The sequence below is a fragment of the Neofelis nebulosa genome, chromosome 13 (genome assembly GCF_028018385.1).
Source record: "Neofelis nebulosa isolate mNeoNeb1 chromosome 13, mNeoNeb1.pri, whole genome shotgun sequence".
NCBI lineage: Eukaryota > Metazoa > Chordata > Mammalia > Carnivora > Felidae > Neofelis > Neofelis nebulosa.
The window spans coordinates 6,188,711-6,208,890 of record NC_080794.1 but is presented as its reverse complement, the minus strand read 5'-3'; the positions used below and the strand labels follow the sequence as shown (position 1 = coordinate 6,208,890).

Sequence of the window (20,180 nt, the reverse complement as noted above, 5' to 3'; positions counted from 1 at the left end):
TGTCCTCAGAGTCCATCCATGTTGTTGCAAATGGCAAGGTTTCCTTCCTTTTTATGGCTGAATAGTATTCCTGTGTGTGTGTGTGTCTGTGTGTGTCTGTGTGTGTTTGTGTGTGTGTATTTCTTTATCTGTGCATCCAGCAGTGGAGACTTAGGTTGTTTCTATATCTTGGCTGTTGTCAACAATACTGCAATGAACATGGGGGTGCAGATATCTTTTTGAATTAGTGTTTTCGTTTTCTTTGGATAGATGTCCACTAGTGGAATTGCTGGGTCATAGTTTTCTTTTTAATTTAAAAACCTCCATACTGTTTGCTATAGTGGCCGTACCAGTTTATTTTATATTCCCACCAACAGTGCACGAGGGTTCCGTTTTCTTTCCACGTCCTTGACAACATTTGTTATTTGTTGTCTTTGATAACAGCCATTCTAACAGGTGTGAGATGATAACCTACAGTGGTTTTGATTTCATTTCCCTGATGATTACTGATGTTGAGCATCTTTTTATGGACCTGTTGGCTATTTGCGTGTCATCTTTGGAAAAATGTCTATTCACATCCTCTGCCCGGTTTTTAATTGGACTGTTTTGGTGTGTTTTTTTTTTTGTTTTGTTTTTTGTTTTTGTTTTTGCTATTGAGTGGTAGGAGTTCTCTCTCTCTGTAAATTGGATATTAACCCCTTATCACATATATGATTTGCAAATATTTTGTCCCATTCAGTGGGTTGCCATTTCATTTTGTTGATGATTTCCTTTGCTGTGCAGAAGCTGTTTGATGTAGTGTTAAAGACCATAAAAAATGTAATTCTCAGCATTTTCTTGATCACAATGGAAAATATTTAAAATGATTGTCATTAGTGGTACATTATAACTCTTAAGGAGATGCCAGAGCTTGTTCTTAACGGTTTCTCTCCTTTCCCAGCCTCTTTGAAAGAGGAGTGGTAATATGAGGCAAGGGCAGTCAATTTCATAGATAGTGGTTCTCAAAGTGTGGTCTGAGGACCTCTGGGGTCTCCCAAGACCCTTTCAGGGAGGCTGTTGTAAGGGCAACACTATTTTCACAACAGTATTTAGATATTATTTACTTTTTTACGAATTTACTTTTTTGACATTTTCACTGATGGCACAAAAACAGTGGTAGGTAAAACCGCTGGCACTTTAACACAAATCAGTAGTTACTTTTATTCTTCACCACCACGCACTCAGTTAAAAAAAAAAAAAAGCCAGTTTTTGTTTTGTTCATTTATCTTCTAAACGTTTTTCTAACTTTTTAGGTTGGAGCTATTGTGGAAGTGAAGAATCTTGATGGTGCATATCAGGAAGCTGTTATCAATAAATTAACAGACGCAAGTTGGTACACTGTAGGTAAGGGAATAAATCTTTTAAAAATGTATTTTCAGAGGTAATACAAATAAAGCAAAATTTCCTTGATTTAGTTCCTCCCGTAATACTAAAGATATTATTACTGGTAATTTTTTTTAAATCTTTCCAGGTCTTTAAAATGTTTATTTCATAAATATGTGCATAAAGTATAATTTGAAATTAGCGTATATATTATAAAGTTGAATTTGTAGCTTTTTTCACTTCAAAGTATATCGTTATATCTCTTCAAGAGAGATATCTCTTCAAGAGGTATATCTTTTCAAGAGAAACTTTTTTTCTATCTTAACCATTTTTAAATGTATATTTCAGTAGTAAGTATATTCATGTTGTGCAACAGAGAAATTTCTTTTAATTATAGTAGTATGTTTCATAATATTTGATGTGCCATAAATTTTTTTTATTAAATTTTTTCTAACATGTATTTTTTGAGAGACAGAGTGTGAGCAGGGGAGGGGCAGAGAGAGAGAGAGAGAGGGAGACACAGAATCCGAGGCAGGCTCCAGGCTCTGAGCTGTTAGCACAGAGCCCGATGTGGGGCTCGAGCTCACCAACCATGAGATCATAGATCATGCCTGAGCCGAAGTTGGACCCAATGAGTCACCCAGGCGTCCCTTCTTTTTTTTTTTTTTTTTAATTTTGTTTACTTTCAACTCACGATGTTGCCAGTTTTCTTGCTATTAAAATAAATGGTGGATTGAATGTCTCCTGAATACACGTTATTCCTGTATTTCCCTAGTATATGTATATATTGAGAAGTAGACACAGAGTGAAGTGAAATGAATGTACTTTTAAAATTTAGTAGGTAATGAAAACCACCTTCCTGGAAGACTGTTCATTTACCCTTTCATGGACAGTGTGTGAGTGCACTTCTTTTCCCAGCCCTTGTACAATTTGATGTTGGTAATCTATAAAATTTTTGCCCATCTGGATACAAAGCAGTGTCTCAGTTTTGTTTTAATATTGCCCCTCCCATGATTACTAGTGAGACTGAACATTTTTTCATATATTTATTGAAAGGAACATCATTTCATTTGTATTTTCTCTCTTTTGAATTGCATGTTATAGTGCCTTTCCAGTTTCCCCCTTTTCCTGTTGGGATGGTTATCTTTTTCTTATTTATAAGATATGAGATCTTTATATATTCTGAATATTATTATCCCTTGGTTCCTTTAGTTGCAAGTATTTTTCTCCTATTGCTTTACTTTTTTTCTCTGCTATCAATTTTCATAGTGTTAGTTTTCCTCTGATCACCTTTTCCTTTGTAGTTTTACTTGTTGAATCTTGTTTAAAAGGGCTTCCTTCCGTCGGTGTCATAAATTTATTTTCCAATGTATTCTTCAATTTATAGTTTTATTTTTGGTTTGCAAATAGCTTTTTATTTCTCCTGCAGTTCATTTTTTGAACATTTTGAAATGTCAGATTTCCCCTACCTGCCAAATCAATAGCCAAATATCCTGGCATTATTTATTGAATGGGAATAATTCATATTCTTTAATGACCTCGTAGATGAAAATAGACACCTAGTTAAAATGTCTTTGATGATGTCAGAATTTCATGGAGCTTTGAAATAGTATAGATGAGTTTTGTTTATGTTTTTGTGGGATGAGAAAAAAACTTAGGGGAGATTTTAATTTGAGATGAGAAAATTGACTTTATGTAGGTTACAAGACTGAGCAATTCTGGGAAGTAAGTTTGGTGATAATTACGTATGGTTGTCAGTCTCATAAATGTGCACCGTTTAAAAAACATACTAAAAGTTATTTATCCAGTCTCACAAAGTCTCATTTAATATATAAGAACCAGTTTTGTCACTTAGGCAAAAAGTGCTGTTTCTAATAAAATCAAAGCTTAGTAACTTTATTTGAAATAGGGTTATTTTTCCCCCATAATTGGTGAGGAATGTCAGCATATGCTAAAATTATAAAATATATGTATATTTTGTGTATCTATGAACTTACAGTAAATTCTCTGGGACATTTTAGTACTTTAAGTAGTTTTCAGTGGGGAGCAGATTTGTCACCCAAGGAACCTTTGGCACTGTCTTTGGCAGGAAACATTTTTGGTTGTCACAACTGGGAAGCCACTAGTGGCATCTAGTGGCTAGAGGCCAGGGATGCTGCTAAGTAGCCTGTAGTGCTCAGAATAGCCTCTCATGACAAAGAATTAATCTGCCCCAAAATATCAGTAGTACTCAGGTTTAGAAACCCTGCTTTAAATAATAAAAACAGTAATTTTTTTAGGCGCAGTCTGAATATACAAATTTGTACTTGTTCTGGTTTTTGTTCTTGTTTTTTGGATGTCTGTATTTACCAGCTGGAAAACTTGCCTTTCCTTTACAATATTGAGATGGGTTAATTAGCATTTAAATAGTTTCTTCCTAAAATGCTAGCTTCTTATTTTCATGTGGTGTTTTCTGGGTCAGGAAATGTGTTCATTTCAGCTATATTGTTTCTTTATCACTAGAAATTGGAAAAGATACTTTAGAATTTAACGTTGTCATTTAGTAAACCTAAAACGTGAACTAAATTTTTAAGTGTAATCTTCTTAAACAATCGTTCTATTTGCCCTCAGAAAATTAAACGATAGTTTACATCATCTTGTTAACCTTTGAAAAAATCCTTCAGTAGTTTCCAATTTTACCTCCTCATAGTTTTTGATGATGGAGATGAGAAGACACTGAGACGGTCTTCCCTGTGCCTGAAGGGAGAGAGGCATTTTGCTGAAAGTGAAGTAAGTAATAATTTAATGAGTGACTGTATCTTAATACTTTGTATTAGGGAGAGCATATTTTTCTTTCTCAAGCAACTGACTCGTTAATCAGGAAAATTCATTAATACATCTTACCATTATCCTGTAATCTGTGAATCCTGTTTGAGTACTAGGTGATACTTTTTTTTTTTTTCGGTGTAAGAATATTTTAGCATTTGTCCACAAAGAAAATGCAATGAGCTTGCTTAATTATTACCTTTAGGTAACTTTTATGTAGACTCTAATTTGTAAATAATTGTAAAATACAGATGTCTGATTTTTTTTTTAATGTTTATTTATTTTTGAGAGAGAGAGAGAAAGCGAGAGAGAGAAAGTGAGCAGGGGAGGGGCAGAGAGAGGGAGAAAATCCCAAGCAGGCTTGTCAGTGCACAGCCCGACATGGGGCTTGATTTCACGAACCATGAGATCATGACTTGAGCTGAAATCAAGAGTTGGATGCTTAACCAACTGAGCCACCCAAGTGCCCCATAAATGTCTGATTAATAATCCACTGGAACCCCATCATCATTGAAGGAGTAGAAACTATAAGCAATTCCTTACTACTACTAGCTGACATTCTTATAGCCTGTCCTCAAAGAGGCCTTGCCTGACTGACCTTTCTGAAATAGTGCCTTCCATTCCTTTTAATCTTTTTAGGTTGATTTAGTTTTCTTTATATAGCACGTGTCATTCTCTGACATCAGAATATGTATATGTGCTTAGTTAATTGTTCATTGTCTGCCTTCCTCACTAGAATGTGTCACAAGGGCACGTTTTTTAATGTGTCTTCTTCACCACTTGTTCCCAGTTCCTAGAACAGTGCCTGGCATAGTGTAGGAACTGAAATAAGTCGTAGTTGGATGAATAAATGAAGTGCTTATATTTGCCAGGGACTTTGCTCACTGCTTTTTCTTTTTAAAAATTTTTTTTTTAATGTTTATTTATTTTTGAGACAGAGAGAGACAGAGCATGAACGGGGGAGGGTCAGAGAGAGAGAGGGAAACACAGAATCCAAAGCAGGCTCCAGGCTCTGAGCTGTCAGCGCAGAGCCCAATGCAGGGCTCGAACTCACGGACCGTGAGATCATGACCTGAGCTGAAGTCGGACGCTCAACCAACTGAGCCACCCAGGCGCCCCTGCTCACTGCTTTATGTACATCATCACATTAACAACGTTATGAAGTAGATAGCATTATTATCTGTAATTTACAGATGGTGAAACTGATGGTCAGAGCTGGTTCTCAAACCAGTATTTTCTAGTACCAAAGCCATGCTCTAGAATTGAAGGGTATTAAGTTATTGAGAATGGAGGGAGGGTTCACAAAGTTCTGTAAGTTACTAGCTTGTAATCCAGAATTTTAAAAAGGCATATGGTTGAAGTGTTCTATTTTATAGTCTAGTCTATAAATATTAATTAATGCATAGTGTGATCAAACCATCATTTCCTTTTTTCTTGTCACTATTTAGAACAGTGTTTCTTTGGGATTATATTGTTTTGTTTGTTTTGAGAGAGAGAGGGAGGGAGGGGCAGAGAGAGAGGGAGAGGGAGAGGGAGAGGGGGAGAGAGAGAGAGAGAGAGAATCCTAAACAGGCTCTGCACATCATCACAGAGCCTGACAGTTGGGCTCAATCTCATGAACCGTGAGATCATGGCCTGAACCAAAATCAAGAGCCAGGTGAGCCACCCAGGTTGCCCCTCTTTGGGAACTTATTAATATTATTTATTAAACTATTGGACTTTTTTTGTATTCTCTTGCTTTGAAAATATTTTCTTCTCTTTTTAATAATTGGATTCTTATTCCAATTCCGAATTTGGGACAGGTTCTGTGTATTACGATTCCAGCCTGTTTTTCCTATTGTACCATTTCTCTGTCCTTCCTTTTTCTTTTTTCTTTTTGTTTTGTTTCGTTTCTCTTTCTGTTTCAGTTTTCATTTCGTTTCTCTTTTCTTTCTCTTTCAATTTTTCTTTTTCTTTTTCTTTTTCTTTTTCTTTTTCTTTTTCTTTTTCTTTTCACTTTTAAGTACTCTCTCTCTACACCCATAGTGGCTGGGACTCACAACTCCAAGATTAATTAAGAGTTGTGTGTTCCACCAACTGAGCCACCCAGGTGCCTCATTTCTCCATTTCCCTGTCTTTCTGTCTTATAAGACTACTTGGTATTTTCAGAATTTGGTTCAAATTCATTTCTTGGTTTCTGCTGAGCACTGCTCCTCTTAATATTCCTCCATGATGTCTTCCATGACAAATTTCTAACCAAATTTGATCCCTTTATCGTTTGATCCTTCAGCGCTTCTCTTACTCTTATTTGATTTTTTTTAAATTACTTTTCTTATTTTCCCTGTGAGATTTTAAGCTGTTTGAGTTAATAGCCATGTTTTTGTCATTTTGATGGCTTTTCTTTTCCCAGGGGAGTTTTCTACACAAACACCTTCAGGAAATATTTGTTGAATTAATTGCGAAGGTTCAAATACAGGAAATACACTTTAGAATTTGCAGTGAATTTGGCTTCTTACACAGACTGATGAAGTAACAGAATTCTTTATAAGTTTATATAGTTTTGTTTTGTTTTTTTTTAAAGTTTTATTTATGTAAGTAATCTCTGCACCCAACCTGGGGCTTGAACTTATGACCGCAAGATCAAGAGTCTCACACTCTTCCGACCAAGCCAGCCAGGAACCCGAAGTTCATGTAATTCTTAGAAATAATTTCATTTCCCTTAGAACGTGTGTACAGGTATAGTAGGTCGGTGAATATGGGGGCTTGAAGACTTGACTTTTCATCTGCTAAGTGAAGGCATGTGCCTTATTTTTTTTTAATTCAGAGAAATATCTAAAATATTTTGTTTTTGTCAGGAGGATTTTATAGTTCATAAGACAGTTATAGTGTAAAGGCTGAAGCAACATGAGCAAGTAGCTCAGTGTATCCTTCTTACCTTCTAGGAGGATCACTTTTACCATGTGTGTCTATATGTGTTAGATTTCATATTTTGCTGGCGGGTACTTGGAATATTGGTGTACTGTCCCTTACCATTGTCCTAAGCCAGGTGCTATGTTCGGTACTAGAGACAAGCATAAGCCAAGTAGCCCTGGAATTTATCCTGAGAGTAATTTACCATCTGTTGGAGGAGAAAAAACATTAATCAATCAGATATTTTAAAATTATGAATGTATTGAGTTCTGTGGTAACATGGCCAGGAATGTATTTAATATGCCATCTATATATTCTTTCCCTTAATTTGTTATTTTTGATATTCTCAAAAAAGCATCTTTAATTTTTTGAAAGATTCCTCAGGGCATTGTTATTGGTAATAACTTTGGCCTTTGAGCAAAAAGCCATATCATACTGGCAGTATGGGGGCTCAGTAGTTCCATTAATAAGCTACATACTTAAATGAAGATTTAAATTCGAGATTTCCATGATAGGAGATCACAATAGCACTTCAGTCCTTTGAATTCCAACACTAAAATCGCTGGTTCTACCATAACCACCTTAGAGAGGATGTTGCCCATTGCCTGAGTGTTTGGGCGTTTCTGGAGGACATTCCTGATTTGAGTCTGTCATTCAGAAGTAGTTTCATCAGCTGGTATTCTCTGTGCGTTTACTACATGCAGGTGAAAACTAAAGAAAAGTGAGATAAAATCTCAGCTCCATATTTCCTGCAGCCCAGTTAGGTAACGGATATAGGAATGTTTCCCCCAGGCCTGTGAAATTTTCTTTTAGCCTTCAGTATAGCCGGGGGTCTCTGCTCATTACCTTTTAGGCTTAGACAAGACAGATTCTACCCTCACCTCAGTCTTCTGTCACTTGAATTAGACGTGCTTCTATTTCCCTGGACATGATTGGAGGCCAAGGACAGAGATACTGCTTCTTATTGTTCTAAGTATTACATAGGGAGGGAAATCAGAAATCCTGGGTATTTTCTTTCCTGTAACTAGTGACTAGCAGATGCTTGAAATAGAAATCACAGTACTAAATAGAAATCTTTGCTTTCAGGAGAGCAACTTCAGTTGTAGGGGAGTAAGGTGAGAAAGTGAACCCAGATTAATTTATTTTCTGTTTACCAAATATAGTGCTTTGAAATTTTTGCCCATGGGAAGCATAATTAGGAATTAATGACAAGTGGCTTCTAAAGAGTTTTTGTTTGGCAGATTATTGTATTTGGACCAACTTTGCCTCCACATATTTTTTAAGTGCCCAATTTAAAGAAACTAAATTTGTAGGATTAGGTTTTATGCCCTATAAACCTATCTTTTGAAGGAATTATTTTTCATGTTTTATGGATAGTACCTTTTACTGTTGTTGGACACCTAGTTATATGTATCTCAAATACATTTACTTAAGTTAAAACACCATAGATTATTAATATGCTTGCCCCTTTCACATTTTAGTTCATCATCGTTTTGACAAAATTACCTGTTTTAAAAATAAAAATTAAAAGTTTCCTTTTGAATATTAACATTAGTTTATATTTAGCTATCTGATCTTAAAAAAAAAAAAAAAATCTAAGTTGGTGTATACCCTTTCATGTAACACCCTGGTTTATAACTTTGAGAACTCTTTATCCTAAGTACTTACTCACCCTTCTGTCCATCCTGACAGTTTTTCTGGGATCTTTAGTTCCCCTGGCATTCATGACATTATCTGTAACAGCAGAGCGTCTACTGGAGTGATGAAAGGAATAGCACTTGTGTGAAAGATCTTAAAAATGCAGAGAAAGTAGGAATATTATCAAAACTGATACTCAGAATGAAGTTAGTTGGGATAGTGTCTTTAGATCAATACCTTAACTTTTTAGATACAGAAACCTTTTCAGGAAATGATGGCAAGAAAAATTTAAGAAATACTGGATACTGAGAAATGAAGGGAATCATTCCAAAATCCCTTTTTTCTTCATTCTGCTTTTAGTCAATAACCAGTTCCTCACCTGGAAATCGTTGTTTTAGAATGGGGTGAGGGACAAAGGTTTGACATGAACTGTCAGTTGACAAGAAGAAATGTTTTCTTATTGATCACTGTCTTCATACCAAGCACTGTATTGGATGTTGCAGATTAAAAAGGAAGGGGAAATTAAATGTAGAAAAGCTAAGTTTTACATTTCTTTTCTTTCTTTCTTTTTTTTTTTTTAAATGTTTATTTATTTTTGAGAGAGACAGAGACAGAATGCAAGTGGGTTAGGGGCAGAGAGAGAGGGAGACAGAATCCGAAGCAGGCTCCAGTCTCCGAGCTGTCAGCACAGAGCCTGATGCGGGGCTCAAACTCATGAGCTGTGAGATCATGACCTGAGCCAAAGTGGGTCGTTCAACTGACTGAGCCACCCAGGTGCCCCTACGTTTTCTTTTCTTTTTTTTTTTTAAAAAGTTCATTGTAGAAAATGTTTGCAAAGTAGTAATACAGCCTATCTAAAGCCGTTTTCCAAGCAATTGATGCGTTTTTTGGGATGATTTTGTTACTTATAAGAATTCTATATTATGGATTATGATTCCCTTTGAACAAAGAGAAATTTGAGTAGCAGCTGGTCCCAGTTTAGGTGTTAGGTCCTTACATGTAGGTTTTTATCTCTGAAATCTATTTTCTAGTGTCTGTTTTGTATTTTAATCATTCTTAGAAGTCTGTCAGCCTTCAAATAACGAAACCATGTGGAAAGAAGAATAAATTTCTTTTCACTTTTTCTTTTTTGTTTTTTTCCAGCAGTGGGCTCATTCATCTTGATCCTAATATCTTTGAAATGACAGTTTCAATCTTTAGGAAAGTTGTATTTTAGTCTTCCTTGGGGGTAGTTTTTAATCTTAAAATCTAAGCATATTAAACTGATTTGGTTTAAAAAGGAAAAAGAACTTGCAACGTAATAACTGTGCTGGGTTTATGTTCTTACCCACAGACATTAGACCAGCTCCCACTCACCAACCCTGAACATTTTGGCACTCCAGTCATAGGAAAGAAAACAAATAGAGGAAGAAGATCTAATCATATGTAAGTCCATTTTCATAACTGTTAGTTGAACCTGAATTCATTTCTCCTTCTAGTATTGTTTTAATAGTTATTAATTTTAAATTGTAATTTGCAAAATGCTAACTGGATCTAATAGTAATTTCAGACTCCTTAGCACGGGTGTTTGAGATTCTCCGTGCTCAGCCAGCCTTAACAGGTGTATATCTGCCTGCCATTTCTCCCTACATGTATCTTGATGCTATGGTCAGTATTCGCTGAATACAGCCTTTGTTTTCCTGATATCATGCTTTTATTCATGCTCTTTTTTCTTTCTCAGATGCCACCCTTTCATGTCATTGACTCACACATTCAGTCCTGTAACAGAAATGCTCCCACCTTTATGTGAACTTTTTGTGTCTCCCTGCTCTTTCCTTGAAAACAGATGTGTTTTCTTTCCTCTGAACCCTCTGAATTCTGTGCATTTATCTCATGTCAAAGGTAGTATTTCACCTGTTGTTGTTATTGTAGTATTTGTTTTCTCTTCCTAATAATCTCCTTGACAGAAACCACCACTTATTTTTATGTCTTGCAGTTGTGACATATATTCTACCTAACAAATTACTTTTAATGGGACGTGCTTAGGCTCCAAAGGCTCTACATTAAAAAGGATCACAGGATCAAAGGGGTCATCAGAGATAAAGAAACAATCTTCAAACAGTTGCCAAAAGAAAAATAATTTATTGCAAAGGACTGAGAAGCAGAATGGCATCAGACTTCTCCATATTAACACTAGATGCTGGTAGTCAGTAGAAGGCAGAATGGAGGAATTGAAGTCTCTATTAAAAAGGAGGACTTGATTACCTGATATAATGAAACACTGCGAGGAAATTAAAGATATCATCTTAACAAATAGAGAACAAATAGCGAAGGCATTAAGTAACTCCCCCTGGAAATTATCTAAGAAAGGAAAACTTAATATAGGATGGAGGGTGAGGAGGTGTCTTAAACATAAAAGTTGAGTCCTAGTAACAATAGGAAGTCAGCATAATAATGTCTAAAATGCATAATACCAGTATAAGAATATTCTTTAGAGATAAGGCAGTAACTCTCAAAGAAATAACTAAAATAGTTAAAAACATAGTTGCCTCCACAGGAGCAGGAGAAGAAAATTGGAAGGGATGGGTTTTTAATTTACTCTGTTGGAGGTTGTTTCAAAAACAATTTTGAACATTTTACTTGGATAAAATTAACAAATTTTTAATGAGTCTAAGCCCAAATATTTTCAGAGTAGCTGTTAAAAATAAATAGTGAGTTGGATTATGAAATCTTTAGTGTAAGTGAATGCTTTCATTCAGTATTTTGAGTTAGGTATTAAATCTAATTGTGGCCGAGCTTTGGAGACAGGACTGCGGTAAGCACTGTGTCTCATGTTACTTTCAGCCTTACAGCAAACTCCTGAAGATAGGCATTGCTTTTACTCATACTAAAAACTGGGGAAATTGTCCTCATACACAATAAGTAATCCAAAGAACACGGGAAGGAAAGGACCAGGACTTGAACTCACCCATGTTCCATGGACCTTTACCCATTCATTGATTGACTCTTACTTAGATTGAGTAGTACTTCAGTTACTTTCCAAGTTAGTTTTAACAGTAAATAAATAGTGTCTCATTGAGGGAGAAAACGGAAAGACTGATACTTGCGTTGAAAAAATATTTGATAATAGTATTTTCCTACTGTACTTGTGATTCAGGCCATGCCTTTTTTTTTTTTTTTCCTTAACTCTGATACTTTAAGAAAATATTTTTCTTAATTACTAAGTGAATAATTTCTGTCACTTGTGATTTAGCTTGCTGATGACTTGATTATTTTTAGGGTACTCAGGGCGTAACTATTATTTACTCTTGTGCATATGACGTTTAAAATTTGAAAAATTCTATCCAGGAAGAAAAATAAATGAAAAATGTATGATGGCATTATTCACATGAAAGAATCCTTTTGTGATTATTTGATGTTACTGTGATCTAATGTTATCACTTTTTTCGAGGGCTGTTAACATTGCCATAAAATATTCACCGAAGTGCTTATAAGATAAATCTTTTGATGTCTGTTTGAAAATTAATGACTTCAATTGTATATTAAAAGTTTTTATCTACCATTGCTCATTAGTCTTCCCATAGTTTAGTAGTCAACTTCTAATATGCGTCATGATGTCAGAACAGTGAGGTGGGGTGTATTTAATGTAAAATTATTTCATTAGTGAAGATTTCTACTTCTCCTCTAGCTTTTGAGAGTGGTAGTGTTGCCCAGTTGTTAAGAGTGTGAACTGTGGAGTCGGTGACTTGGGTGTGAATAACTGTTTCTGCCACTTCCTTGCTGTATAACCTTGGGCATTTTACTTAGTCTTTTCATGCCTCAATTTTCTCATCTGTAAAATTGAGATATTACCTATCTTTCAGAGTTGTTGCAAAGATTAAATGAATTCTTAAAGTGTTTATATAGGAAGCACTATGTAAATACTAGATACATCATGAATTAAATGAAAAAATTTTCATGAACTATTGGTATGTAACATGAGTTCATTCATAAAATGTGTCTATATGTGAGTTTATAAAAATTCTGCTTACTTATTGTTTATGTCTGACAGGTAGAACTGTTTTGGGGTATATTTGAATTATTTTTTTTTTATATTGCTTTTTAATTTTTTAATTTATTTTTGAGAGAGAAAGAGACAGAGCATGAGCAGAGGAGGGGCAGAGAAAGACAGCAACGTAGAATCCGAAGCAGGCTCTGGGCTCCCACGCCTTCAGCACAGAGCCCGACGCAGGGCTCGAATTTGTGAACCACAAGTTCTTGACCTGAGCCGAAGTCAGCTGCTTAACCGACTGAGCCACCCAGTCACCCCTATATTTGAATTTTTTGAAACATTTCTGTATTATATTATATTATATTATATTATATTATATTATATCATATCATATCATATATATTGCAGGAAAAACTGTTTTTGTATCTATCAAAAATTCTTTTTAGACTTTGAAAAAGATGGCATCTAATATTTAGACATGTTTTACCTTTCTTTAACTGTGATCTAGACGTATAAAAATAAATTTAAAGATCGTTTATAGAATATCACCTAGAGTGATCTACAAAAGTGACCCAAAATTATGATGTATTAAAAAATCTATTAGCTGAGGTCTCCCTTTCTTGAAGCCTGCAGTTGTCACTGAGCAAGTTGATCTTTGCTTTTTAAAGACTCCAGCAAATATCTAAGTAAGTGATTTTCCTGTTGTGAATAATGAAAGATTTGCTGTTGGGATTATATTACGTATGTGCAATGTATGGCAGACCGAAGGTTGAGAATTAACTTGTAGGGAATGATGCCCTGCTCATCCGTCACCTTGTTTGGCTTGCTGTCCCTTCCCGCTTGCTATTGTGGTCATTCTCATGGCCAAGGCACGTAATGTTCTTGTTTATTAGCACCTTATGCCGTAGTATGTAGGCACTATGGGCAAGTACCACAGTTGGAAATTCCCTTCTCCTTAATTATACTTCCTCAAAGTTCTTTCTCCCCTTTCTGAGTGATTTTCTACAACAGAGTCGTCTTGGACTCGGACCTTAAGGTCATTTACCTGACCTTCATTTCTGCTTCCATTACTCAACTAAAAAAGTCTTCATTTTTGGTTCCCTGATTGTCATTTATTATTTTTTTTTTTTATAAAATTTTTTTTTTTTCAACATTTTTTATTTATTTTTGGGACAGAGAGAGACAGAGCATGAACGGGGGAGGGGCAGAGAGAGAGGGAGACACAGAATCGGAAACAGGCTCCAGGCTCCGAGCCATCAGCCCAGAGCCTGACGCGGGGCTCGAACTCACGGACCGCGAGATCGTGACCTGGCTGAAGTCGGACGCTTAACCGACTGCGCCACCCAGGCGCCCCTCCCTGATTGTCATTTAAAATGTAATTTTGTACAGGGGCACCTGGGTGGCTCAGGTTAAGCATCCGACTTCAGCTCAGGTCATGATCTCACGGTCTGTGAGTTTAAGCCCCACATCGGGCTCTGTGCTGACAGCTCGGAACCTGGAGCCCGTTTCAGATTGTGTCTCCCTCTTTCTCTCTCCTCCCCTGCTCATGCTCTGTCTCTCTCTTCTCAAAAATAAATAAACGTTAAAAAAAAATTTTTTTAATAAAAATAAAAAATAAATGTAATTTTGTACAAAGATAAATGAAGCTATCTCTTCCCAGGATTCCCCAGACTCCATTGTTGCATAGTATATATACCACTACCTTTATTTTCTTTTAACAACTGTTAAACCACATACCAGTAAATCAGCCTCCAGCTCTTCCAAAATTGATGATTTTTGACACCTTCCTTCAGATGAATTTTATGTATCTTCTACCTTTAGTTAATTCTAATGTATTCAAGTATTTTCTTAAGATTATTATTCTCTAGTTTTTTAAAGCAAGTTGAAATTTTCCCTTAAGTTAGCCATTGTATACAGGTATTTTGTTTGATTCTGCCTAAACAATAGAATGCCTGAAATTATAGAAAAATCGGTGTATCCTCACCCCCTCAAAGTGTTTTCCAGTAACGAGGCAAAAGTATATATCCAGCTGCTACAGTAGGAAATCAGTCTGCTTGCCATTATTTTTTTTCCTGTTCAGAACAAGAATAAAGCATAATAAGGCCCATAATGATTCTTGATAGCAATTATTTATGGGCACAGATTTTACTCACTGACAGTGCTAAAGTTTACCCAATAAACTAGTGATTTGTAACTGACATTTACAGGTCTGCAGATCTTTAAAAAAATTTTTTCATTGCGATGCATTTAACATATCACAATTCACCCTTTAAAAGTGTACAGTGTGCCTTGTTTTTTAGTGTATTCATAGACTGTGCAACCAGTACCACTAATTCTGGAAGACTTTTTAATTATTTGCTGTTTTATTTTGATATGACAATTTGATTCTAGTTTCCTTCTTGATAAAACTTAGGGGAAAACTGCTTTTTAATTTAGTGTGCAAAATTTGAAACCGAGTTACTTGCCTGAAATAATAAGGAGCATTGAAGTCAGAATTACATTTCCAAATTGAGCCTCTGAAGTTCCTAGCTGAGTTTTCTGCTTGTGTTTCATCATTTGCTGTTCTTTGGCACATGTCTTGTCTTAAGTTCTTCTTACTTGATTCACAATTAATGGTAAAAATTGATTTATAATTGTAATTCTTACAATTAATTGTGATCAGCTTTAAGTAATTAGCTGTTGGTCTGTGCTTGTAAACATTTCTGTGTAATTAGCTTTGTTTCCAGTGGCATCATCAGATGTTATTTCACAAAGACAGTACAGTATTTTGTTCTGGCTCAAGTAAACAAGTACTTTCTTACTACCAAAGAAGCAACAACATCAGAGGGGAATAAAAGCCAAGCAGGTTCTCTGCTTGCTCTGTATTTGCTCCCTTAAAATGCTTTTGATGCTCATTTATTTTTGTTCCATCAGTTCATTGAGTGCTTGTCTTGTGTAAATTATTTCCTGACCAAACTCCTGTAAGAGGAGAAGTTAAAGGGGTCCTAGGTGCATATAATGGTGTGGTTTACACTGGTTGTGTACGTTATGCCACTTGTTTACATTTTGTGATTTCAGGAGAAATAAAATTCGATATACCATATAGAGAGAAAGAAATCTATTCAGTTCCATTTATTTAGTCAGCAAATATGTATTGAATATCTATGCTTGTGCCAAGCACTGTTCAGGTACTTGGACTATATCAGTGAATAAACAGGCATTGATAAGATGTCTGCCCTGAGGCTTATATTCTCTCATACGGGGGAGATGGGTCAGAAAGAGAAAACGTAAGAACGAATTAAGCAGATTATATAGCATGATAGATTTTTCAGTGCTGTGGGAAAACAATAAAAGGAGAGATTGGGACGGGCAGATTCTAAATTTGAATGGGACAGTCAGGATAACCTCACTGAGATGACATTTCAACAGAGACTTAGAAGAGTTGAGTGTTTCCAAATGTCTGGGGAATAGAGCATTCCAGGCTCTGTTTGACTGCAAAGGGGGAGTAGGAAAATGAGGTGCTAGTAACTGGTGGAGAAAGTGAGGTCAGGGGATTTTTCTTTTTAAAATGTTTGTTAATTTATTTATTTTTGAGAGAGAGAGAGAGAGAGAGAGAGAGAGAGAGCAAGCACAAGTGGGGGAGGGACAAAGAGAGGGGGAGACAATCCCAAGCAGGCTCCAGACTCTGAGCTCCGAGATGTTAGTGCAGAGCCCAGCTGGGGACTCAGACCCACGAGCTGTGAGATCATGACCTGAGCCCAAGTCTGCTGCTTAACCGACTGAGCCACCAAGGTGCCGCAGGGGACTTTTTTTTTTTTTTTTTAAGTGGGAGAAATAAAGCATGTTAGTGGAAATAAGGGTATGCTGATAGGACTCAATATAGCAGAGGCAGAAAAATTGACACAGGAGAGGGAAACAAGCATTGTGGGAACAAAGTCTTCATTTGGGGAGTCGAGGGGAAGAAATCTAGTCCATGAATGGGAAATGGTTTTAGAGTGGAACTTGGACATTTAGTATGTAAAGCGGATAGGTATTTTATGTAGGCAGCCCTTTTATACATACATACATATATATATATATATATATATATATATATATATATATATACACACATACACATATACGTATATATATGTGTGTGTGTGTGTGTGTATATATACACATATATATATATATATGTAACTTTCTCATGTCTGAAGTCTTCACGCTTGTTAAGTCTTAAGAAACAAATGAGAATTTTCATAAAGATGCAGATGACTTTGTTAGGCAAATAAAGCCCAGTTTTCTGTCTCTGTTTTACAGATGTGATCTATGTTATCTGTGATACTGGGACTTTCTGTCTTGCTAATGATAATGACTTAAAGGGCGTCTATTAAATCCTAGCTGAATAAGTTTTTTATAACTGCTTTGAAAAAGCAGTGATTATGGTTTTAAGGTTGGTTGTGTTCTACAGCCACTAGAAAGTGGAGAGAGAAAAGTCATTGCCCTTGAGAAACATTTGTAATCAAGTAGAACTCAGACTTGGGAAGTCTGTCATGACTGCCGGAAGTTGTGTGTCTATTTTTAAGGTTTTATGCTTTGCTAATACCAAGCTGTATTGGTTTTTCCTACCTTCTGTTACTTTCTGAGTAGCAGTTAAACTACTATAAGGGCCATTTGAAGTACCCTGGTTCTCAGCAGCAAGCTTGGAAAATTTGCTTTGTTTCTGCCAGGAGAAAAGTTTTAAGTTACTTGATCATTGAAATCAAATAGTGATATTTCCCATATTGTTCTAAAATGTTTAATCTTACTACAATAGTTTTTTTTGGGTTTTTAAAAAATATTTATGTTGAAGTGTATAAATATAAAGGAGTGACATTTATATCTCCATCCCTTTGGAAAGGCATCGAGACAAATTTAGAATATATTAGATTTATGCCAGTCAACCAAATAGATAAATCGTGTTTAAGGTTTTAAAATGAGTTTTCAGCTTACATTTTTTGTCCGTGAACTTGGTCATTGCTGAGTATCTCAAAAATGTTTTCATCCCCGTAGGTAATCAGTATTCGCCATTATTCAATTTTATTTTATAAAAAGAACATACATTGCAATGGTTTATTTATTTCTTTTTTTAAAACCTTTAAAAATTTCTTTTAAACTTTTTTTTTTTTTTTTTAATTTTAGAGAGTGAAAGCAAGCAGGGGAGAGGGGCAGAGAGACAGAGAGAATCTTAAGCATATACCACACTCAGCACTGAGACTGACATGGGGCTTGATCCCATGACCCTGGGATCATGACCTGAGCTGAAATCAAGAGTTGGACGCTCAACTGACTGAGCCACCCAGGAGTCCCTGTGTATTCATTTCTTAGTGTCTTTACTTACTCTGAGCATTTGGAGCTGTCATTGTTATAATCTTTATTTTCTTTAACACTGATTGTGGGCTTTCTTAGAACCAGATTCAAAGGTAGAATTTTTGTTTGTTTTGTGTGATTTTTTTTTTCTTTTTTAGTTTTCATTTCTACTATACTTTTGTGTAACATCACATGGGTAGTTTTAGATAGTCTCTTTTTCTGTGGGCAGGTAACTTCTTTCTAATTTACTAGTCCAATATACAGTGTAAACTGAAAGGAATTTTTAATATAATACAAAATAACAATGTTATACAAAAAAACAACAAAATAACAGTATTATACATTTTGTCAGTGCCTAGTTTGTGTATATTTGATATTAAGGATAGCAATGCTGATGTCTTAGCAGATTGTCTTCTTCACCACCCTAACCTCCCCATAAATAAAAATGTTTTTCCCTTTTTAAAGTTATCTTTGTACTAGGAGTATAAAATTTAGTATCTTGGGAACTCCCAACTCTTTTGAGAGTAGCATCTACTGTATTTTTGTGTAGTGCTGGGATGTTTCATACAGGGCCTTAAGCTTTTTGAGTATTGTGTTCTTTCCAAGAGATTTTTAGGAAAATGATGTGCTTTCTTTTAATGATAACCCTTTTTATTATCCTTCAGAAATTTAGAAAATTATATAAAAATTTAAATTTGCCATTCTGTAGGTTTTTGAAAATGGGATAAGATTTCTGGAATACCTGTATTTATCAGCTTGGTATGCTCATTCTCTGTGAAGATAAATGGAAATACCTTTTTTTTTTTTTTTCTTTTCCTAGACCAGAGGAAGAGTCTTCTTCATCCTCCAGTGATGAAGATGAGGATGATAGGAAGCAGATTGATGAGCTACTAGGAAAAGTTGTATGTGTAGATTACGTTAGTTTGGATAAAAAGAAAGCACTGTGGTTTCCTGCATTGGTGAGTAACTTCAGTATAAAAGAGTTTAACTTTCAACTATTTAAGTGCATGAAGAGGACAACTGATAATCTTACTAGTATTTTTCCCAAGGACAAAGTGGGGAAATGGCTTTAGCATCATTTAGTTTACGCAAATATTACTTTCAAAATTGTCTTTGAGTACCAAGGACTCTTGAAGTCATCCAAGAAAGGCCAAATTTTGGTAATTTTAGAGGCTAGGTATATGAGAGTTCATTATACTTCTCTTTCTGTGTTGGGTAGAAAAGTCATAATGTAAATTTTTACAACTCCTAAATTCATCATGCAGAAGATTGCAGAAGAGGAGACTTTCTTTTTCTACTGTTAACTAAAATGATGTCTGTCTATCCTCCTTTTCAGTGAACATGTTTTATATTCTTTCTCCTGAGCTCAGTTCAGTGTTTTGCACAAAATAATTGCCCAGTAAATGCCCGTTCTTTCAGTTAAAACTTAACATTGTATCTTATAATTAAAACTAAAGAGGGTAATGATTTGTTTTAATAAATATAAATGCTTTATGATACCTTTGCATATATCCGTCTGTCCATCCAGTATTTATTGGATGCCTGTTGTATGCAGGGACTGTGCTAAGACCTTTACAGGGACTATGAGGCAGGTATTATTATTTATCCTCACTTAGTGATAAGGAAACTGAGTATTGGAAAGTCGAAGTAAGTTGGGTAATAAACTGAAAACTTAAGTGTCAACGTATGAGATCATTTCTTTTTTCCTTAAGCGCTAAGATTTCTTTGTAAGAATTTCTTTTGAAAACATTGTGTTTTTTTTAATGTTTAATTATTTATTTTGAGAGAGGGGTGGAGGAGTGGAGAGAGAGGGAGAAAGAATCCGAAGCAGGCTTCACCCTGTCAGTGGAGAGCCCAACACAGGGCTTTATCTTAGGAACAGTGAGATCATGACCTGAGCCAAAAATCAAGAATTGGATGCTTAACCAACTGAACCATCCAGGTGCCCCTGAAAACATGTTTTTTTTTTTTTTTTAATTTTTTTTTTTAATGTTTATTTATTTTTGAGACAGAGAGAGAGACAGAGCGTGAACGGGGGAGGGTCAGAGAGAGAGGGAGACACAGAATCTGAAATAGGCTCCAGGCTCTGAGCTGTCAGCACAGAGCCCGACGCGGGGCTCGAACTCACGGACCGTGAGATCGTGACCTGAGCCGAAGTCGGACGCTTAACCGACTGAGCCACCCAGGCGCCCCTTGTTTTGTTTTTTAATGTTTGTTTGTTTGTTTG

General features: G+C 35.7%; 1 protein-coding gene across 3 annotated transcripts in view; it reads left to right on the top strand.

Annotated features, from left to right (window-relative positions):
- The window catches only part of ARID4B (AT-rich interaction domain 4B), a 152,225-nt gene that overhangs the window by 71,941 nt on the left and 60,104 nt on the right, over nt 1-20,180 (top strand). For all 3 annotated transcript variants that reach the window (XR_009252140.1, XM_058696195.1, XM_058696194.1), the window contains exons 5-8: nt 1,272-1,362; nt 4,031-4,110; nt 10,007-10,098; nt 18,774-18,912. Coding sequence is in view for 2 of the 3 variants with exons in the window: in XM_058696195.1 (XP_058552178.1) it covers nt 1,272-1,362; nt 4,031-4,110; nt 10,007-10,098; nt 18,774-18,912 (402 nt within the window). In the remaining variant the exon portion in view is untranslated. The remainder of the gene's footprint in view (nt 1-1,271; nt 1,363-4,030; nt 4,111-10,006; nt 10,099-18,773; nt 18,913-20,180) is intronic.